This window comes from Pristis pectinata, chromosome 3, assembly GCF_009764475.1.
Source record: "Pristis pectinata isolate sPriPec2 chromosome 3, sPriPec2.1.pri, whole genome shotgun sequence".
Taxonomy (NCBI): Eukaryota; Metazoa; Chordata; class Chondrichthyes; order Rhinopristiformes; family Pristidae; genus Pristis; species Pristis pectinata.
This window is the reverse complement of record NC_067407.1, coordinates 76,675,196-76,699,013: the sequence shown is the minus strand read 5'-3', so window position 1 is coordinate 76,699,013 and position 23,818 is coordinate 76,675,196. Positions and strand designations below refer to the sequence as shown.

Sequence of the window (23,818 nt, the reverse complement as noted above, 5' to 3'; positions counted from 1 at the left end):
GTGTGAAGAGTTCATTCCAATTCACCAGACTATGAGGAGTTCATTCCCCGTGTTGTGTGAAAAATAAAACCTGATGTCTCTAACTTTTAATATTTTGAACCTGTGACCTGCTTGTCCTAATCTCACGATTTAAAGTACGTTTATACTGCCATGTGTAATCCTCATATGATTCTTATTAAGTATATTTTACTAGTTCAGACCTGTCAGAGATGGGAGTGGTCTGTCTTTATTGCCTGCACCAATAACTCAGCAGCCAGAACCGGGCAGAGTGCCCAAACTGCGAGGTCAGAGGACAGAGCTGCAGTTTGATGTCAATATGCATTTGAATGTCATTTTGTTCTATTTTACCCGTCACCCAAAGTCATTGCTACTCCCAAAGCAATCTGAGCACCTTGACCTAAACAGCTCGGCTTTCCTGCCCAAGTTTCCTTGCCCTGAAATGGATCTCTTAGGTCATTGTACAACAGTTCCCGACTGTAAGGTAATGCCATGTCATCAGATCTGCAAGGCCCTCATTCTTCTCCTGCCGGGTTTTGGCTGAGGCTGATCCTTATGAACTTAACAAGTTGTACATCCTAAATTGCTGCCTAATTTAGATCACAAGATCCTCTCAGGGTTGAAACCCTTATGCTGCTTGCATTAATAACGCTTTACAATGCTTGGCATCAAATGTTATTGATAATGCTATGTAGCCCTGGTTCAACAACAGCAACAAATTGCATGCAAGTAGCACCTTTAACTTTGCTATATACATGTCGTTTATTGTTATTGAACCAGATTCCACATATTCAACCAGTGCAGCTGATAATGATAATCACTTCTGGTATGCTGAGCCATACCAAGATCTTGAAACCTGCTGCAACACTCAAGATGCTGGAGGAACTCAGCGGGTCAGGCAGCATCTATAGAGGGAAATGGACAGTTGACATTTTGGGTCGAGACCCTTCATCTGGACTGAAAGATAGGGGGGAGATAGCCAGTGTAAAGAGGTGAGGAGAATGGGTGGAGCAAGAGCTGGCAGGCAATAGTGGATCCAGGTGAGAGGGGGTGGGGGTGAGAGGCAGATGGAGGATGGGAGAATGGGAGTAGTCTGGCTCCCCGCCTGGATTCCAGCTCCAATTCCAGGCCTCCTAGTTAAATAAAATACTCCACTTTTGAAACCTGCTGTGCATTTTACAGCTAGTTAAACTAGTTTTTGTCTAGCACTGTTTACTTGCATTTTAGATAAATGTGTTGGGAAAAATTTGCTTATCAAATAGTCACTTTGTGAGCAGCAGGTTTATTGTGATAACTGTTCTATGTTCTAACTTCACAAATGAACAGGAGTTTTGCTCTGAGGTTTGCAAATGACATTTATAGCATTCAGAATAATTAAAAGAATTTTTTAATGTACTGGATTATTTTTATTGGAAGAAAGGTTTTTGTTACCAGGTATCTTTACTTGACTTTTGAAAAGAAATATTACTCTGAACAGCAAACACCCATTAAAAAGATTGTATCGAACAGAAGTTTGCACAACATCTAAGAACAGATACTCCACACACAGATATATTGTTTCAAATAGTACCTACTTGTTTCAAATAGTACCTAAACACATTAACCATCACACTATCTAAAAACAATGCCTATCTGGCAGGTATCTTGTTCGAAATATATTAAACTGGAAAAGTCATTAATGCTGGGTCAAAATGGGCACCTAAGTGAGAGGATGGCATGCACGTTACGTCTTCATGGTGAAGGTGTTTCTGTTTGTTCACTCACAGGATGTGGGGGTTGCTGTGGAAGACTAGTGTTTCTTGTTTGTCCCTCATTGCCCTTGACCTGCTTGCTGGGAGGCAACATGGTGGTTTTGGAGTTAAGAGTCAGCACAGAGCAGGGGGTCTGGAGTCACATAAAGACCAGGAATGGCAGATCTCCTCTGTAAAGACTGGAGTGAACCAGATGAGGGCATTGGCTTCCAGGGCAGTCACGTGAAACACACAGGGAGCAGTGGCACCACTGGTAGACCTGCTGTCTCACACTGTCAGCGACCCAGGTTCAATCCTGACCTCGGGCGCTGTCTGTGAGGAGTTTGCACTTTCTCCCAGTGACCAAGTGGGTTTCCTCCAGGTGCTCTGGTTTCCTTCCACATCTCAAAGACATCTGGGTTGGTAGGTTAACTGGCCGCTCTAAATTGTCCCCTTGTGTGTGGGTGAGTGGTAGAGTCTGGGGGAGGGGGGAGTTGATGAGAATGTGGGAAGAATAAAATGGGATTAGTGTAACTGGATGGTTGACGGTCAGTATGGACTCGGTGGGCCGAAGGGCCTGTTTCCATGATGTATCTCTCTATGACCCCACAATACACATTACACCCTTTGGTTCTTGGCAGATGTTGATGAGGGCTGCATGTCTACTTCAAGTCACGGAGAGATACACGGATGCCACCTTTAACACCACTTTATAAAACTCTTGAGCAAATGACCGCCTTGTTGGCCACGTTGACTACAGTCGGTATCCTTCGGCCAGAGCCGCTTCCTGAAAAGTGAGGCTTTATTTTTTTGACTTTTGCTGTGGAGCCAGGAAGAGCAGGAGTGTCCCTCCCACTTCCACATTAATCTTCACACTCCCAGTCCTGCCAATTTCTTCTCCCACTTCTCAGCACTGTCACCTTTCTTCTTCCTGTGGCCTTGAGCTGCCTCTGGGACTGCAGCTTGCCAGTAATAAACAAAAGAAGGCAGCAAACCAATTTTGTGTGATCTAATCACAGGCCTCATTAGACAAAGTGCCGCATTCCCTAGACTGGGGTCCTGTCAGTCGGAGGCAATATTCAGATCACAGAGCTTTCAATCTCATCACACAAAATAATATGTTTAGAAACAAAGAGCACGAAGAATCTATACCCGGATTCACATTGATGGAAACATTATAACCACATATTTTCATTCACGTTATTTAACACAAGGCAAATGACAACACACTATTACTCATTTTTACACACAAGTTTTCTTTTAAATGACAGCACACCACCATCAAATAATTGCAGATGGACCTTATTCAAATACACTGTTTAATAACAGAATCACACAGTTCTATGAGAGGCAGTATTTGGAATGTAAAAGTGCAAATTGACCCTAGACCTGACAATTTAAAATTAATTGGTGATATTAGTTTTAGGTGGAAACAATGCTAAAATGGAGATAAAAATCCATAGTACATTTTAAGCACAGCCTGAGTTTTTTTTCAAGTGGAAAAAATATATAATTGGGATCAAAAATGGGCTGTGAATTTTCTATTGACTATTTAATTATTTCAGCAAAGGACAATTCCATTATGCTTTTGTGTTATTTATGTAAAATTGAGGGAATTTTCTCCTTTGGATACTTAAAATGTATCTAAAATGTAAAATTCAGTTGATATTTTAGCATAGGTCCATGTATTATTTCTGCTTGTTTTTTTTTGAATCTGTAATACAGCAACAGAATACTGGTACAAAAACAGGAAATGGTGGAAATACTCAAGGGGGGGTCAGGCAGAATCTATGGAGGGAGACATGGAATTAACATTTCAGGACAATGACCTCTCAGTCACACACCAGAAGCTTAAACTCAGTTTCCTGCTCCTGACGTTGAGTATTTCCAACATTTTTACTTTTTAATTCAGATTTCCAGCATCTGCAGTATTTAGCCCCTGTAACACAATGCTGGAGGTGATGATGATCTAACATAAAGTATTGTTTGTTTCATAGAATAGAGTTAGTACCTGCTTAAAAGTCCTTTTTGCATTTGATAGCTTCACATTGAATGTGCACTTCTTTCAACTAACCACTTTGTGTTTTAAAGACACGAGCATAGATCTATTACAAGAAATAATTCTTGGCATAACCTACAAAGAATCAGGAACACAAGAACTATATTCATATGTCACACCTCCAACACAAAACCAGATTGGAGAAGCATAGATTGTGCTGATGATAACAGCAGTTTGTCAGGCAGTTCTCAGACAGAAGAATCTCTGATGGACTTTTGATGGATTGTCTTGGTTCTATTAAGGAAGGGAAAGGCAGTGCACAAACAGCCTGCCATCATCACTAACCCCAGGCTGCACCAGGCGCAGAAAATTGACCAACTGTACCCATGCTCAACATCGCTCGGAAGCCCATAGATAAATTTTGGCTGGCGCGACAGGTCATAGGAAATGCTGGCTGCAAAGGTGCAAAGAGAAATTGTGCAAAAGATTCCTAAAAAGAAGAGAGACAAGAGTAAACATCTCACTATTTGAATCCAAAATACAATGCCTTTCAACAATGGAGCATTTTCACTAAGAAATCAATGAATAGAAATCTGTGACAAAACACTATCAAGTTATTTTAAATGGATATAAATATGCTGTGTACACAGTTTTTTCAGGGTATTGCAAAACAGTGTTACTTCAAGCATGCTGCTTCACAAAATTTACATTCATATAAGGCTATTTTTCATATACAAGCATATTTCAGAAGTAATCCATTGTACAATGTGACTTAGAGTTGCATCTAAATTCTCTTTCACTAGGGTATTCATTTTTTTTCATGCAATGGGCAGGTTCTCAAGTGACAGGATGCTTGGTGTCTCCCAGAGACCTGTGCTGGCACAACAACAGTTCTTCCTACTTATAATTGAAATAGAATGAAGCAAAGACAGGCAGCATCATAAGACACATAGCCAAAAACGAGACATGCAAAAGAGATTTTAACAGATTAAGTGGAAAGAGAAAAGATTTTAATGATGGCAATTGTGACATACCCTACTTTGGAGTAAACAGGTCAGTAGGTTAATTGGCCACTGTAAATGGCCGCAAGTGTATAGGTGAGTATAGATCTGGGTTGGGGGTGGGGAAGAGTTGAAGGGTATTGATGGGAAATGAAATGGGATTGATGTAGGATTTGTGTAAATAGGTGCTTGATGTGGACTCAGTGAGCCCAAGTGCCTGTTTATGTGCTCTATGATTTAGTAAATTAGAAAACTCTGAATGCTCAAAAGCTGGGAGCAGAGGGCCAAAAAGGTGTGTGAGTCTATGGATTTAGATCATTAAAATGTCCTGACAGGTACTGAAAATAGTCAGTAGAATACTGGCATTTAGATCTGGAACATGGGAAATCAAGAGGATAGAAGCAATGCTACAGCAATACAATGAACTGGTTAGACTGCATCTGGTGCTACTGGAAACTGTTTTGAGGGCAGTCCCTTGGGAAGAGTACATTGACTCTGGATGAAGTGTAATGTGAGCTTATCAAATTTATAACTGGAGTCCAAAAATTAAATTATGAGGAGGGATTACATAAATTGAAATTATTCCCTGGAATGTGATAGGTTAAGGCTGATTTGATTGACATCTCTATGGTATGAAGGGAACTGATAGAGGATTCGGACTACTTTTGTCATTGGGGAATCAAAAGCTGAAGTGTCCAGTCCTAAGAATTTGGCCAGGCCCTTCAGGATTAGAGTAGGGAAGTACAGTACAGCCCCGCCTTAGGGAGAGGTTCCGTTCCTAGAAGACCATCTGTATTGTGATTTTCCATAATGTGAACCCTGACAAAAATTGACTACATTTATTGTTTCATTCGCATTTTGTGTTTAAATAGTTATTCTTTCTCATATAAATTGCGTCAGAGGGAATTTTTTTGTTCTGTATCTCAGATCTTTTGGTAGTGATCTGTGAATTCTGTAAGGTTAAATTTCCGTTACCTGAACTGCCCTAACGCAGGGGTACACTGTACCTCTCCACATGGAGGATGGAGGAATTGAGGGCACTCTTCTGCAAACAAGAGCTGACCCCAGGTCAATGGTTCAGTGAAGATTGGGATTACCATGGTGAGAGGACTTTAAAGCAGAGACCCCTTCCCATGCCCCCTAGTGGCAATAGACCAGCAGTGCAGTCTTTGCAGGGAACTGCAGGTCCCCTATTATCATAGCAATATTTTAAAGGTATATTACCCCATTTCTGCCACTTTTGGGAGTCTCCCATCTGGGTGTTAACACTAAACACAACAGCTATTTAGTGTACCATATAAAATGAACTGTAGGCATAATATCTGGTTATTGTCACATGGGGCCTTGCAATACTATTAGCTGTTGGGTTTCCTACATACAGCAGTGACTATATTTCAAAAATAAAAAAAGAAAATATTGAAAATAGTCAGCATGTCAGGCAGCATCTGTGGAGAGAGAGAGATTCTGAAATACAGCTCAAATCCTGCAGATGCTGGAAAAATGAGACAAAAACAGAAAATGCTAGAAACACAAAGCATGTCAAGCAGCTTCTATGGAGACAGATGATCTTATGTCAATGCCATTCAACACAAAATGTTAACTCTGTCTCTCTCTCTCTCTCTCTCTCTCTCTTCACAGATGCTGCCCAACTTGCTCAGAGTTTCCAGCATTTCCTGTTTTTATCTCAGGTTTCCAGCATCTGCAGGATGTTGCAGTTGAACCGTATTTCGGAAGCACATCATAAACTTTTGCAGGAATTCCTGCAGTTGTGCAAGTAACTATATAAATGCAAGTTCCTTCTTCCTCCTCTGACCTCACTCCACTTGGCAGTGAAGCAAAAGGCAATGCACTACCCACTACCCAGCTCACTGCCAGAGGGCACCTTGGATCACACATGCGCAAACATTGCAGACACACGGACCACTGAAGGAAGGTGCTGGAAAATGACCTGCCATTAGGAAGAGGAGACCTGCCACGTGCTGAGTGAGGCTTTCTTCCCAGAAGAAGCTCATGGATGCCACGATGCAACCGCACAGCAGGACAGCGGCTGCCATGCCCAGGAATCCAGCTGTGATCCTCCTCAGATCTGAGTTGGTGAGGTAGGGAAGGAAAAAAAAACCTTGTTAGAATTGCTTGGAAACAAACTGCAAATGTGTCTGTTTTGAGAGCATGAGAGTGAATAAATTTTGTTGAATAAAAATAGCATGTCGATGTTTCTAATGCACAGAACAAAGGGTCTGGATTTCCGCTTTGTCCAGTAATTCCCTTGACTGTGCATTCCCTAACACTGTGCCAAAGGAGCTCAGCAGAACATAGGCACTGCTCCTGGTAATGAAGGTAAAGCACTGGCTCAGCACTTCCTAATGGCCTGTTCAGCAATGGCGCCAGATGGTAGAAGGGCCCAAGGTTGTGAGCCCAGCTGAGGTCAAATTATCCGCAGAGTGAGTGATCTCCCTGCCATTTCTTGTATCTTAAATTTCTGCCTTTACACTGGTGCCCCGCAGTGCTGTGTGCTTACTGTATACAAGGATGATTAATGTCCAATGGGAAACCAGCCCGGTGCCATCACCACACCATTCCCACCTCAGTAAACATTTGGACAGATGTCTGCCATCCAGCAGAAGTAACAAGAGGGAAGTTCACGGAGATTTAACTGAGCAGAGCTACAATGTAAAGGCCCCACCATTCTGGGATCCTTAACTATGGAAGTAACAGCAAGATGTTGAGAAAATCGTAAGATGAGATAACATGGGAAAGGGAAATAATATATGACAAAGTTGCTAGTGTTGTTTGAGGATGTAACATTAATGATGGATAATGGGGAATCAGTAGATGTAGTGTATTTGGACTTCCAGAAGGCATTTGATAAGGTACCTCATAAAAGGTAAGGATGTATGGGGTTGGAGATATTACATCGGCACGGATACAGGAGTGACTCACAGGAAAGAGAGAATTGGGATAAACGTGTCATTTTCAGATTGATGCACAGTAACTAATGGGATAAGATTTCTTTATTAGTCACATGTACATCGAAACACACAGTGAAATGCATCTTTTGCGTAGAGTGTTCTGGGGGCAGCCCGCAAGTGTCGCCACACTTCTGGCACCAACATAGCATGCCCGCAGCTCCTAACCTGTACGTCTTTGGAATGTGGGAGGAAACCAGAGCACCTGGAGGAAACCCACACAGACACGGGGAGAACGTACAAACTCCTTACAGACATTGGCCGGAATTGAACCTGGGTCGCTGGCGCTGTAATAGCGTTATGCTAACCACTACACTACCGTGCCTGCCCCTACCACTGGGATCAGTGCTGGACCCTCAACTATTTACAACCTATATGGATGAAGGTACTGTAGCCATATTTACTAATAGTAACAAAGATTGGTGGTTAGGAAGTTGTGAGGAGGACACCATGTGCTTGCAAAGGTCAAGTCAATGAGCAAGAAGTTGGCAGGTGGAGTTTAATGTGGGAAAATGTAAGGTTATCCACTTTGGAAGGAAGAATGCAAAAGCAAATTATTATTTAAATGCTGTGAGATCACAAAATGTTGTGATACAAAAGGGTCTGTGGGTCCTAGTAATGAAGCACAAAAAAGTTGGTGTGCAGGTGTAGTGAGTAATGAGGGAGGCTAGTGGAATGTTGCCCTTATTGCAAGGGGTGTGGAGTATAAAAGGAGAGAAGTGCTGATGCAACTTTACAGGCCACTGCTGAGACTGCACTTGGGGTAATGTGTACAGTACTAGTCTCCATATTTAAGGGAGGATGTGCTTGTATTAGAGATAATGCAGAGAAGGTTGATTCCTGGAATGAAAGGGTTTATGTATGGAGTGAGGTGGATCACGTTGGGCCTGCACTCACTGGGGTACACAAGAACGAGCAGTGATCTTGTTGGAACATAGAAGATTCTCTCTGGACATTCTCTCTTCTCCCCCCTCACATCAGGCAGGAGATATAAAAGCCTGAAAGCACATACCACCAGGCTCAAGAACAGCCTCCATCTCGCTGTTATTGCATGGTCTAAACAGTCTATTGAACTGTCCCCTTTACAATAAGATGAACTCTTGACCTCACAATCTACATTGTTGTGGCCTTGCATCTTATTGTCTGCCTGCACCGCACTTTCTCTGTAGCTGTGACACTATATTCTCATTCTGTTATTGTTTTCTCTTGTACTACTTCATACTGATGTGACAAAATGATCTGTATGGATGGCAAAACAAAGTTTTTCACTGTACCTCGGTACATGTGACAATAATAAACCAATTTACCAATTCGGAGTGGGATTGACAGCGTGAATGCTGAGAAGAGGTTTCTCCTGCTGGGGTATCTTGAACTAGAGGCATAATTTCAGAATAAGGGTTCACCCATTTAAGGTGGAGATGAGGAGGAATTTCCCCTCAGGATCCTTTGGGGTTCTCTGCCCCAGAGAGCTGTGGGGACAAAGTCATTGAATAGATTCAGGGCAGAGCCTGAAGGATGTTTGAACTACAAGGGTATGGGGAGACCGAGGAAGTGGTGTTGAAGCCAACTTTGGATCAGCCATGTGTGTTATCCACAGAATGCATTGCAGCAACTTGGCAAAACTTTTTGTAGCATCACCTCACCTCCAAAACTTAGTGAGCTCAGAGAGTCATGGAGTCATACAACACAGGAATGGGCCCTTTGGCCCAACTCATCCATGCCAACCAAGATGCTCATCTAAGTTAGTCCCATTTCCCCATGTTTGGTCCATATCCCTCTAAACCTTTCCTATCCACGTACCTGTCCAAATATCTTTTAAATGTTGTCATTGTACCTGCCTCAACCACTTCCTCTGGCAGCTCTTTCCATATGCGCACCACCCTCTAGATGAAGAAGTTGCCCCTCAGGTTCCATTAAATCTTTCCCCTCTCATCTTAAATTTATGCCCCCTAGCTTTTTATTCTCTTTCTCTGCATTTACCCTATCTTAATTTTATACACCTCTGTAAAGTCACCCCTCAGTCTCCTCTGCTCCAATGAATAAAGTCCTATCCTGCCCAATCTCTCCTTATAATTCAGGCCCTCGAGTCCTGGCAACATTCTCCTAAATCTTCTTTGCACTCTTTCCAGCTTAATGACGTCTTTCCTATAAGAGGGTGACCAAAAGTGTACACAATACTCCAGGTGCGGCCTCACCATCTTGTACAACTGCAACGTAGCATCCCAACTTCTATACTCAATGTCCTGACTGATGAAGGCCAGCGTGCCAAACACCTTCCTCACCACCCTGTCTACCCGTGACGCCACTTTCAGGGAACCATGTTCTACAACACTCCCCAGGGCCCCACCATTCACTGTGAAAGTCCTACCCTGGTTTGACTTCCCAAAATGCAACACCTTTCACTTTTCTAAATTAAACTCCATTTGCCATTCCTCAGCCCACTCACCCAGCTGATCAAGATCCCTCTGTAATTCTTGATAACCTTCATTGTCTATAACACCACCTGAGCTGGTGTCATCTGCATACTTACTAACCATGCCTTGTATATTCTCATCCAAACCATTTAAGTACCTGTAAGGATAAAAGTGCACAAGGATTTCATTACCTCCAAGTCTCAGACCATTTGACTGGGAGGTTGACTCACATTCCTTCACTGTTACTGGGACAAAATCCTGGAGTCTCCGCCCAGCATTCAACACAAGAGTTACCCCCACACAATGTGTGAGACAACTCAGCCAATGTGGGAAAATGATGAATTAACCAATGCATTGACTGTAACCACAAATCTGTATGAACAGTGAAATATTTCTACGTGACAAAGCTTTTTTGTTTAAAAAAAGACTTGCATGTGAGGAAATAAAAAAGTCCAGTGAAGGCAGGGTGTGGAGGAGAAGTGAAAGGGAATCCATGAAGGAAGAGTAGCACGGTTTTAAGCTGGTCGACACTTACGCAGCAGATGCCATTCATCCTGCTGGATGGTTTTGGTAAGGTTGAAAGGAATATTTCTCAGACGGATGGGTTGAGAGTAGTGATACTTGACAGATGTGCATCTCTGTGCAATTCCTGAGGGGAGAATGAGATTCCGCAACATCAGACAATGGAGGATTAAACATGACAGACTCTGAAGTCATTGTAAAAATGCAGTAAATATCAGCGCTAAGCACTGACCATCAAAAGCAACATGATTATATAATGAATATTTTACGATAGAATTAATTAAATCCCTATCATCAAAATGCAATGTGTTAGCTTTGGAATAATGCCATAGTTCTCAGTATTCAGCTCATGAAATAAGACCGATTAAAGAATTTCACTAAAATATCAACATCTCATATGCACCAGTCCTGTGCAGCACATTAGCCAAATATTATTGTGCTTCTGATTAGTAAATATAAATTGTTCAATAGCCCCTGGCATTGGGCCAATGACCTTCACATTTGCATTGTGTACTTAGGGGAATCTTAATCTTTTTCTGCATCTGTTAGCAAAATGTTGAGTTGTAAGACAAAGGGCGTGAGCGTCTTGTGATCTCTGTGCTTTGCCTGCTTTGCTTCTGCTTATTCGTTATTTTCTGAAAAGATCAGTGGAAATGGAAACCAAATGTTCAGTGAAGGGAGTTATCACAGTGATCAGCTCAACCAACCGAACGATGAGGTCCAGTGTAACAGAAGAAAGTGAGCCCAGGTAATTGATGAGCAGCCGAAACTGGGCACATCAAATTCCCTTCCAATCTCCCATGTCTCAGGATCCCCTCCCATGAACCCAGGACTCTGATGTAGAACCATTTCCCAATGCTCCTTTCCTTCTCCTACCAGACCCTGGCACTGTCCCCCTGGTGCTCCCTGACATCACATGAGCCTTCTTTGCTGTGCTCTAACATCCTGAAACCCCCACCGATATTTCCAGAGTCCATGACCCAGATGTCATTGCTTCCTTAACTATAGCCCAATGTTCCACTTATCAGTTATCCTGCCTTCTCCTGGTCTGAAGCATGGAACACCAAGCCTATCACTTTAAAAACACAAGCTGTAAAATCAACAATTGGTGATCCCATAGTATTTCATAATAAAAAAATACTAATTTGAGGTTTGGTGATCATATATCACGCAATGCAAGGTATTTTGTTTGAGAAGTCACCCATGTTCTTGATTGGTAAAGGGGTTAAGGGTTATGCGGAGAAGGAAGGAGAATAGGGTTGAAATAAAAAAATCTGCCATGATCGAATGGCAGAGCAGACCTGCTAGGCCGAATGGCCTAATTCTGCTCCTATGATTTATGGTGTTGTTATAATGACACAAGCTTTGAATATAATTGAAAACATTGGCACAGATTTTCTGAGACAAATCTGCCAGAGTTTGCCGACTTTATCCTCCCAAAGCTTCCACAGTAATTTGCACACATGTACCAGACCCAGATAGCTGGAAGCTGCAACATTTGACATTTTTAAAGCTGCAGATGCTGGAAACCTGAAATAAAAACAGAGAATGCTGGTTACACTCAGCTGGTCGGGCAGCATCCGCGCAGAGAGAAACAGAGTTAATGTTTCAGGCAGCTGGTGATTTACAGCAGAGCAGCCAACTGCACTCTAACACTCGACTCCTCGTGGAATTCAGTGTGGAAGCAGGAATGGGCTAAAAGCACCAGACTTGCTGAAGAGTCTTGCATAGGGTAAAGGGAATTACAATTGGTGTGAAAGGAAGGAAATGGCTGAAAAATCCTCAGGGAGATGTTTTTGTTAATGTTCTACCTATGTTCTTACTTTAGTCTTTATATAAATACATTTTTGAAAATTTGTAATGGACTGGGCATCCATCTGTGTTAATCCCATCTTCCAGCACTTGGCCCGTAGCCTTCTATACTGAGGCAATTCAAGTGCTTGTCTAGACACTCCTTAATTGCTGTCAGCGACTCTCCTTCCACCACTCTCTTGGGCAGTGGTGCTTACCAGTACTTACCACTCTCTGGGTGATAAAGGTACCCCTCAGATCCCCTCTAAATCTCTTTCCCCTTACCCTAAATCTGTGCCCTCTAGTTTTATTCGCCTCCCATGAGGGGAAAAGTTCCTGCAGTCTACCTTATCTATACCCCTGTACATTATATACCTGAATCACGTCCCCTCTATTGTCCCCATATTGCCACCATGATGTGCATTTTGAGGATGATAGATCAAAAATAGATGAGGATCTAGATCAAAAATACTGCATGATCATTTCAGTCATTTTTCTAAACCCGATGGAATACAGGCCTAATTAATCTCATCCTCATATGTCATCCCTGTCATTCACGGAATCGGTTTAGTGAGACCTCTTTTGCACTCCACTATTGGTGAGAACGTTCTTCGTCCGATCCAGAGACCCAAGCGGCAGACAAAAGCTCCAATGGGGTCTCACCAAGGCCGCGTACAGCAGGCGGGGAAGGCCCTCCAGCCTCACGAAGTTTTGCAAACAAGGATTCTTCCCGGTGGATTTCTCAAATTCCAGCTTGTAGGAGCCTGAGGTAGGCACACATTTATTTCAGAAGTTAATGTTGAACACACTGTGAATTCTGCCCATTATGAAGTCCTGCAGTTCTTGTTACACCTGCAGGTGGCACCTTGACGGGTATTTTGTGTGGTGTTAAAGGTATCACTTAAGAACTATTTTAGATTGTGTATAATAACCTGTCATTGCACCTTCTGGCCACAAGGCCTTGCAACATTTGCTTTGCAAAATCTATTTTCGCTCATGTTCACTTGTCTGCATTTGAAATATGCAATGCCCATGTAAAATGTTTAAACAAAATTAAAACATCATATTTCACGATCACATCTTGTGTCTGAGGGTTCAAGGGCTTTATTATCTCTTCCAGAGGCCTGTGTGCAGTTAGACATAACAGGCAGAGAGCTCTGAATCTTTGAGCTGGATTTAGACTGGTGCAGCTGAGCATAATCTCAATTCACAAGCTGCAAGTGTTTAGTCACTTCTACCAATGCAGTGTTTTTCTTCTGTTTGTAGCACTTCCCATGCTGTTGCTTTTATTCACATAAGGTGTAATTATTCATCTCTCCACTGACATCAATTAAATCAACACACATGATCTGGTTATTATGATATCATTGCTTGAGGAAGCTTGTGATTTATGCACAGAGAGCCAATTCCTACATTCATAACATTTACATTTCTTACATTTCCTGCATTTTAGGGCATGGATGGATGATTATAGGGCAAGTAATCCAGAGACCTGGACTACAATTTTCTAAAGGGTTTCTCTGAAACCTGTTCTCATTTGGAAATTCTCTCACTCCACCTTTCAATAAGATCATGGACGACCTTTTACCTCAGCACCACTTTCCTGCACTAACTCCATATCACTTAATATCCAAAAATCTATCGATCTCAGCCGTTGAGGCTCTCTGTGAGAGAGTTCTAAAGACTCACTACCCTCTGTGCAAAGGAATATTTCCTCATCTCAGTCCTGGATGGCTGACCCCTTATTTTGAGGCTGTGACCCTTGGTTCTGGACACCCCAGCTACTGGAAACATCAACCCTTCAGCTACCTGTCAAGCCCCATGAACTCAATCTTCTAAACTCTAGTGAGTACAGCCTTAGTTTGCTTAATCTGTCCTTGTAGGACAAACCCCTTAATCCAGGCATCATATTGGTGAATATTCACTGCCTTTCCTCCATTGCAAGTCTGAAGGGCTCTGGGTTCAATTCAGACCCTAATAATATCCAAGCTCAAAATCCACACATGCATCACACATGATAATAATAATGATGGATGTTCAGATCTCACCAATCTGAATGTATTTTTTTTAAATCTAGAAAGTAAAAAAAAATTAGTAACAATTGAGTGGAGGACTGTGACCAGTGGTGTTCCACAATGTACATTTGTAATTTTTATTAATGATCTGGATGAAAATGTGGGCTGTCTGATTAATAAGTTTGCAGATGACCTGGAAATTGGGGGAGGTGTGGATAGCGAGGAAGGTTGTCAAAGGATACAGCAGGATATAGATCAATTGGAAATCTGGGCGGAGAAATGGCTGATGGAGTTTAACCTAGACATGTGAGGTGATGTACTGTATTTTGGGAGGTCAAATGCAAGAGGAAAGTATACTGTAATTGGCACATCACTTAGGAGTATTAATGTACAGAGGGATCTTAGGATGCAGGTTCATAGCTCCCTGAAAGTGGCAACACAAGTGGATGGGGTGGTAACAAAGGCATATAGCATGCTTGCCTTCATTGATTGGGGCATTGAGTATAAAAGTTGGGAAGTCACGTTGCAGCTGTAAAAAAACTTTGGTTAGGCCACATTATAAAGAAGGACGTGGAAGCTTTGGAAAGGGTACAGAAGAGGTTCACCGGGATATTGCCTGGATTAAAGAGTATGAGCTATAAGGAGAGGTTGGACAAACTTAGATTGTTTTTTCTGGAGTGTTAGAAGCTGAGGGGCAATCTGATGAAAGTGGATAAAATTATGAGAAGCATAGATAGGGTAAATAGTCAGGGTCTTTCTCCCAGGGTGGAAATGTCAAATACTGGAGGGCATAGGTTTAAGGTGAGAGGGGGAAATTTAACAAAGATTTGCGAGGCAATTTTTTTACCCAGAGAGTGGTAGGTGCCTGGAATTCGCTGCAAGGGGAAGTGGTGAAAGCAGATATAATAGCAACATTTAAGACACATGAATAGGCAGGGAATGGAGGAACATGGATCATGTGCAGGCAGATGGGATTAGTTGGAATGGCATCATGGTCAGTGCAGACATGGTGGGCCGAATGGCCGGTTCCTGTGTTGTATGAGTCTGAACCTTTCAATTGTCATGAAAATCCAGCAGATTCAATAATGTTTCTTTGGACCTCATCTGACCTATATGTGACTCCAGTCCCACACACGTATTGTTGACTTCATATCGTACCACAGACTTTTAATGACTATTTGAAGTATATCAAGCCAATCAGTTACATCAGCACTTAATCAGGGCAATTAGAGGAAGGAAAAAAACGCCAGCTCTGCCAACAATCCTCATATCCAGAGAATTATCTTCATAAATTGTTTTTGTTGGAAGTACCAGTGTTTGGTTGGGACAGGAAACCCAGGATCTGTCTGTTCCAATGGTACAGATGGATAGCAGAGATCCTGTGCTACGATATGAAGCAAAACAGGAAACTCACTTCTTGTCTTGGCCAGCATTTCTCCTTCAACTAACACCACCAGAATAGATTGACTGGTTAGTCATCCTGGAGTTGTTAGTAGGATTTTGATGTGCACAAAATAGCTGCCATTGTTTGCTTAAGTTGCAGTAATACATTGCACATGAAACAGAGCAAGTGTAACTTCAATGCAATAACACCATATAAGGCATGAAAGACCATATGCAGTTGTGTAAAACCCATCTATCCATTACACACAAACATGTCTAAACCCTTATTATTTTTAATCATGAGTGGATTGAAGACCAGAAATTAATTTGTTAAAAAGCAGAAAGGAAAGGATTTGTACTCATGGAGCTTCAAAGCCAGATACAGCCACGATGTCAGAGAGTATTGCACTGTTAGATGTATCCTTGGGATGCAATGTTGAACTACAGCTCTGCAGGTGGATGTAAAATGCCCCTGTGGTGTTGTTTGAAGGGTAGCAGAGGGATTCACCAGGTATCCTGCTGTATATTTATACTTCAGTGTTATTACAGCTGATTTATTTTAAAGTCATAGAGAGACACAGCATGGAAACAGGCCCTTCGGCCCATCGAGTCCTTGCCGACCATCAACCACCTATTTAGACTAATCCTACACTGATCCCATTTTATTCTCCCCACATTCCTATCACCTCCCCTCCTCCACCCCTTGATTCTACCACTCGTGTATACACGAGGGGCAATCCACAGCGGCCAATTAACCTACTGACATGCATGTTTTTGGGATGTGGGAGGAAACCGGAGCACCCAGAGGAAACCCAGGGAGAACATGCAAACCTCACACAGACAGCATCCAAGGTCAGGATTGAACCCGGGTCTCTGGAGACGTGAGGCAGCGGCTCTACCACTGTGTTATTATTGCGGTCATTTATCTCAAACCAGTGTGCAGACGGCTGCCACCTTGCCCTGCACTGCAAAGTAACCACATTTCAAACATTACTTCTCTGGCTATGAATCGCATTGTGTCTCTCTTGACTTCTGAAGGGTTCATTGAAGCTGGTGCACCGATGAGCATTTAATTCCCGTGGTTGAGGACATCGTTCTCCATTTCTGTGTGTCACATAAAGTGCTCACTGCTGCCTACTCTTGTTCTCATTCTCTTGTGTCATATATTCTTGATGTATTGAGATCACTTGAGTTCAGCAACATTTTTGTGGCATTTTGTTAGATACTTATAAAAGGTCCAACACGCGTGACTGATGCATTAAATGTGTTGTTGTGAAGTTGTGAAAATTGCTGTGACACACTTGTAAAATTAAACCTTTGCTGCATCCATTTACGACACAGACAGCCAGAAAGAATGGAGCCAGATGCTTGGGAGGGCAGCTCACCAACAACTCTGTGAGTCTGAGAGATGCGAGATCCCAAAAGCCAGAAATTACCCAAAAGTAAAGAGAAATGTAGTGGATGGCAGGCTCCATGTAACAGCTTACACTGAGAAAAATGCACACGCAACACACACACACACACACACACACACACACACACACACACACACACACAGATAGAGAGAGACAAACAGACACACAGACAGATGGAGACACATACAGACACAGCTGCACGCACACGCGCACACACACACACACACACACACACACACACACACACACACACACACACACACACAAACCACTGTGGAAGAATCAGCAGTGGCTCATTTGGGAGTGCTCTCTGGTCAAGTGATTATGGATTCAGAAAATTTGAGTAGTGCACATCACTCTGATGTAGACCTTCAACTGCATTATACCTGTCCTTTCAGGTGGGCCTAGCAACCTTAGGACTCTGTTGGAAAACATCAGGAAGTTCTCCCCTTTGGCATCCTGGGAAATACTCTCCAAACTAATGGCCTAAGCGGATATCAGTTGGCAATGGGCCAGGTGTCACTGACCTAGTTCCCACACCAGAATTGCTGCCACTGTTCCCACTCACATTCACATCTGTACAAACTTAGTCTGGGTGCAAAGTGGCGTGTTCTATGCAACAACGAGGCTCCAGTATAGCGCAGTGAGGAAGCCCTGCTCCCAAAATGGCCCCAATAGCTTTGATCATTGCAAAGCCTTGTCCCCAACCTTTCTGGCTATAAAGGTTCCGAGTGATATTTTAAAATGATTTCACATGTCTCTGGCATTCAGGTATTCAAAAATTACTGCAACTGAAGTGAATTTTTTTTAAATTAACAATTATTCAGTATTTCATAAAAATAAAAAAGTAAAATTCAGTCTAAAAAGCTCCAAACACATAAATTATTAAGTACATAACCGGAGAGGAAAACAGATAACATGCCCTGAACCCTATTAAAACAATGGGCTCTCTGAACCCACTGCAAGATCCAGGAGGTTGTTTCCCTTTGCAAAGCCTGGGGAACCCCAGCAAAATGGAACTCTGCCACTGGACTCCTTGTGGAATCTTTCAGCAGGGTGAGCTGACAGATTCAGCATTCTCAATCTGTCAGTCGGTCTGGCTCCTCTGCATTTGAGTGTGTGTGTGTGCATATGCTGCTTAAACAATGGTTGGCATTGTCATTCTTAGCTATTGAGAACCAATGGCATCAACCAGTGTTGTCTGTTCAGAACCACTGGTATTAGCCAGTGTTTTCCCTTCAGAACTGTTGGCATTAGCCAATGTTATCTGTTCAGAGCCATTGGCATCAACCAGTGTTTTCCCTTCAGAACTGTTGGCTTTAGCCAGCGTCAAAGATGAAAGCATGCCGTAAGGGCTGGTACAGCACGCCAGTAAGAAAGAGGCCAACAACATCAGTACAAATGGGTTAAGTTGGCAATGTTAGTGATACAATTGTACCAGTAAGAAATTAAAGTTACTTTTACCTGTGGTCAGTGCTACCCCAGTATTATCTGTTTAGAACCATTGACATTAGAACCTCAACTTGAGCTCACCGATCTACCTGCACAGATGCAGATGTCCATGATGACATAGGTAGAAGCCCTTGTGAGGGCAAAGTCCCAGCATCACATCAAGAACACCCTCCGTTGGAGACACAAGAGACTGCAGATGCTGGAATCCAGAGCAACAAACAATCTGCTGGATGAACTCAGTGGGTCGAGCAGCGTCTGTTGGTGTCAGTCTCAGGGTTTGCTGAATCTTGGTGGCCTGTGGTCATATTCACTTCTTGTTTAATAGTTTATTGGCAGCCTGATGCAGGGTTTCGACCCAGAACATCGACAGTTCCTCCCCCCCAACAGATGCTGCTCCACCCACTGGGTTCCTCCAGCCTCCATTGTGTTGTGCAGCATTACAATCGTGCTAAATCATGTAGATTCAGAACAGATCTGGCAGCTCAAAACCGTTCATCCATAAGGCACCAGCAGCATAAAGCAGCAGCAGAACTGAGCACCACCACAATCCATAACCACGTGGCCTGGAATATCCCTCACTTCACCATTACTGTCAAGTCAGGGTGTTGAACCTTGGTTCAACAAGGAGTGCAGAAGGCATGCTGGGAGCAGCACCAGGCCTACCTTAAAATACGGAGGTGGCAGCCTGGTGTCGTGGCTGCACAGGACCACATGCATAATGAACACCAGACACAGCAGATAACAGACAAGAGCTAAGCAATCTCGCTAGAACAGATCCCCTTGAATCCCAGCGGCCTTACCGGACCTAGTTGTGAGTGGTGGTGACCTATAAACTAGAGGAGGCACCCCCAAGAATTTCCCCAAAGTTAACTGTGGCAGGCCCAGAATGAGCACGCTAAAGATAAGGCTGAAGCACTGGAGACATGTTCAGCCGGAGGTGGGAAATAGATGATCCGTCTCAGTTTCCTCCTGATATCCCCACCACCATAGACGCCAGTCTCCAGCCAATAAACAGGTGAGAGTACTGGATACAGCAAAGGCTATGGGACCAGACACCACCCCAGCTGTAGTACTGGAGACTAGCTGGGTCCTAGCCAAGCTGTTCTAATAGACTTACAACACTGGCATCTACCCAGTAATGCGGAGAGTTCCCAGGTTTGTCCTCTTCACAGAAACCAGGACAAATCCAACCAGGCTAATTACCATCCAATCAGTCTACTCTCAATCACCAGCAAAGTGATGGAAGGTGTCATCAACAGGGCTATCAAGCAGCCCTTCCTCACCAACCTTCCTCTTCTTAGGCATTCCCCCTGGATCAAGGATGACTTGCTTCCTCTCCAGTGTTGTGGGTTCTTAGTGACTGACGAGGCGGACATGGGCACAGTGTTGGTGGTAAATCTCTGGTGCCTTGAACTGCTACTGAGGGTATCTGGGTCTCGGAAGCACATAGAAGAGCAGGGATCACTGCTGCCTGGTGGACCATGAGCTTTGTGCCAGGTCTGGGGTCCTGATCTTCAAACATGCGTTTCCTTATGCTGGTGGATTGCAGGCGATGGTGAATTTCATCATCAACGTCTCCCTTTGCAGTGAGGCGGCTCCCGAGTCGTAAGAAGTAGTTCATGTCTTTCAGAGCGTTGCAATGATAACCTGCTCAACCAGGCCCAGCTTGAGACCCACTCAACCTCAGATCTCATCACAGCCTTGGTCCAAGCATGGACTAACGAGTTGGATTTCGTAGGTGAGGTGAGATGGCTGGCCTTCACATCAGGGCAGTGTTTGAGTGTGGCATCACTGCACCCTGGTAGAAATAAAGGCAATGGACATCAAAGGGGAAAAATATATCAATGGTTAGGGTCAAACCTCAAAGAAAGGAAGACGGTTGCAGTAGTTGGAGGTCAATCATCCCAGCCCCAGGACACCACAGCAGAGTTCCTCTGGGCAGTGTTCAAGGCCATCTTCAGCCACTTCATCGCTGACCTTGTGCCCACCATGAGATGAGAAATGGGGATGTTTGTGGATGATTGCACTACGTTCAGTCCCATTCAGAACTCCTCAGCACGGAGCAGGTCCTAGACACCATTCAGGCATGGGCTGGTAAGTGGCAAGTAGCGTTTGTGCCACCAATGTGCCAGGCCATGACCACGTCCACAAGAGAGAGTCCCACCACCTACCCTTGACATTCAGTGGCATTATCATTGCTGAGTCTCCCACCATTCCCATCCTGGGGGGGGGGGTCAACATTTACCAGAAATACAACTGGAACAGTCATATAAGTACTGTGGCCATAGTGAGCAGGTCAGAGGCCGGGTATCTGTAGCTCCTGACTATCCAAAGTCTTTCCACCATTGACAAGGCACAAGTCAGGAGGGTGAAGATCACTCTCCAGTTGCCTGGATGAGTGCAGTCCAACAACTTTTTTTTAACAAAATAAACTTTATTCATAATAAAGGAAACTATATACAATAATAAAAACTGTTCAAACCTTTACATTCGTGTACAGTTCAATTCTTTGTGTTATCTTTTTATAGATTAAAAAAACAGCACCGATGCCACACGTGTGGCTCCCTGGTGTGATACCCCAATCCCATATTTACAACCTTTGAGCGGCTTCCTCGCCTGACCCCGCTCCTCCTTCTCCTGTGGCAGAAGAACCCTAAACTGTCGTCCTTCCCCACCAAGCCCTTGCATTGGCTGCACCCAGCTTCAGTGCGTCCCTCAGCACGTACTCCTGCAGCCTGGAATGTGCCAGTCAGCAGCATTCCCCTACGGACATCTCGCAGTGCTGGGTGACCAACAATTTTTGGGCAGACCAAAGGGCGTCTTTCACCGAGTTGATCACCTTCCAGCAGCAGTTGATGTCCGTCTCTGTGTGTGTCCCCGGGAACAGCCCGTAGATCAGAGAATCCTCCGTTAAGCTGCTGCTGGGGATGAAACATGACAAGGATCCCTGCATCTTTCGCCACACCCTCCTCGCGAACCCACAGCCAACTCTCATGAAACTTGGCACCATCCAGGGCAAAGCAGCCCATTTGATTGGTTCCCCATCCACCACTCTATGTATTCGTTCCCTCCACCACTGGCACACAGTGGCTGCAGTGTGTACCATCTAATGCAGTTACTCACCCAGGCTGCTCTGACAGAAACCCCCAAACCCACGACTTCCACCACCGGGAAGGCCAAGCCCAGCAGGCGCTTGGGAGCACCACCACCTGCAGGTTCCCGACCAATCTGCACACTCTCTGAAATAAATTGCAGTTCCTTCACCACGGACGGGTCTAAGTCCCAGAACTTCCTGCTGATCAGCACTGTGGGAGCGCCTTCACCAGAAGGACACCAGAGGGTCAAGAAGGCGGCCTATCTCCACCTTTTGGAGGGGCAAAAAAAAATGCAAAGCGCCAGATCGCCAAAAAAAAGTAAATGAACAAAATAATGAATTGGTGTTTTCCGTTCAGAACCGTTGATATGAGCCAGTGTTGTCCCTTGTAAACCCCTTTCATTAACCAGTGCAATGTGGCTCTATTGCACCCCCCGCTGCATTATAGATTATACACCATAGGTATATTTATAAGCAGTATTTTGATTGCGAAGCCCCTCCAGGGTCGCCCCAGTGGAGGTGCAAGCCCTGTCTAATTGCAACGCTTCCCTCAACAACAAAGCCAATGCATTAGAAGTCACAGCGGACGGAGTTCCAGATCCGGCTGAGGTCCGCATGGTGTATCACCAGCCCGATCTTACCGCCGGTTCTCGGACAACCCGGGAACTTGGGGCTCGCCGGGAATGCAACGTCCCATTGCAGGGAGGTGCAGCGCTTACGCCCGATATTGGAGCAACATCCCGATGCCGGATTGGGACGGGGGCGGAGAAGGAGGGGGAGGAGGTGGGGGCGAGGTCCTTACCTCTTGATACGAGGTGATCGATGTCGGGGTCAACGCCCAGGTAGTAACATTTCCTCCACAGCCCGGTGTGGGTGGCGAAGAGCGGGCGTGCACAGTCCGACTCCAGGACTCCCAGCCCCAGCACGGAGCGCCAGGCGGTGGGCGAGCCCGGGGCTGCCGGGGGCAGGGACTCGGGGGCTTCCCGCAGCGGCAGGCTCGACATGGGCATCAGCCGCCGCTGCCCCGGGCCGCCGCAGCTCTGCCGGTGCCGGCGGGTGTCCGTCCCGTACCAGTGGTCGGTGAAGATGGCCGTGGTGAGCAGCAGCAGGGCGCTGACACTCAGCACCAGGCTGCCCACGCTGCCCCAGCTGCGGCTGCCCATCCTCCGGCCGGCCCCGTCCCTCGCTGCCTTTGTGCTGCTCAGCCGCTTTCCCTTTCATCTGACATCCGGACGGTGGAGGGGAGAGGCTGCCAGGGAGACGGGTCCGGCTTCTCTCTCTCCCTCCCTCCCTCTGTCTCTCTCGCAGTCCCACTCCGGCTGCTACATCTGATCTCTCTCTGCCTCTCCGCTCTCACATCCACCCCCACCCTCCGCACACATCGAGGCAGGGAGAGACCAACAATGGGTCCTATTTCAGAGCTAGCTGGATGCGCAGTGCCCTGGACCCTGACTCCAGGGGCTCAGCTCCCTCTTCGGACACCCGGGATGGCGGGCTGGCGCTGAGGGAGCGCCTCACCGTCCGAGGTGCCCTCGTTTGGGGGAGGGCTCTCTCAGACGGGTGTAAAAGATACCTCAAGTTCAAGTTTATTGTCCTGCACGTACATACCCAGGGGATAAATGCCATGAAAATTAGCTTTTTTTTCCAGCAGCAGCACAGTACATTGCAAACGTGATAAACATAAATTGCATAAACTTAAATTAATATAAATGATACCTCAATACTTTTACAGGAAAGGAGTTGTCTTCCGTGCTCTGGTCAATGTTATACCTTTAACCTGCACCAACACTGACCAATATTGTACCCTCAACCCACACAGCTCTGACCACTACCTTCAACCACTACCAATTCTGAACAATACTATACCCCCAGCCAGCACCAAGTATGGACAATCTTGTACTTTCAACCAAGACTAACTGGCCAATATCATAACCTTTACCGACACAATTAAACCTGATGATCTGGTCATTACCTCACTTCTGCCTGCTGAAAGTCACTGTGTGTAAACTAGCAGCTGAGTTTCCTACATGACAAACAGA

At 44.7% G+C, this 23,818-nt stretch overlaps 1 protein-coding gene across 2 annotated transcripts; it reads right to left on the bottom strand.

The window, feature by feature from the left end:
- Nucleotides 1-1,398: 1,398 nt before the first annotated feature.
- Nucleotides 1,399-23,161, bottom strand: tmem178a (transmembrane protein 178a). 2 transcript variants are annotated; one of them, XM_052011906.1, is made up of 4 exons: nucleotides 22,582-23,161; nucleotides 10,643-10,756; nucleotides 6,676-6,813; nucleotides 1,399-4,216 (listed from the first exon to the last, which is right to left on the bottom strand). In XM_052011906.1, exons 1-4 carry the CDS (start codon nucleotides 22,940-22,942, stop codon nucleotides 3,975-3,977), a joined length of 855 nt encoding a protein of 284 aa, XP_051867866.1. In that variant the 5' UTR covers nucleotides 22,943-23,161; the 3' UTR covers nucleotides 1,399-3,974. The 2 variants fall into 2 exon arrangements, with proteins under 2 accessions (XP_051867866.1, XP_051867867.1); XM_052011907.1 differs by having other exon boundaries at nucleotides 6,680-6,813.
- Nucleotides 23,162-23,818: the final 657 nt, after the last annotated feature.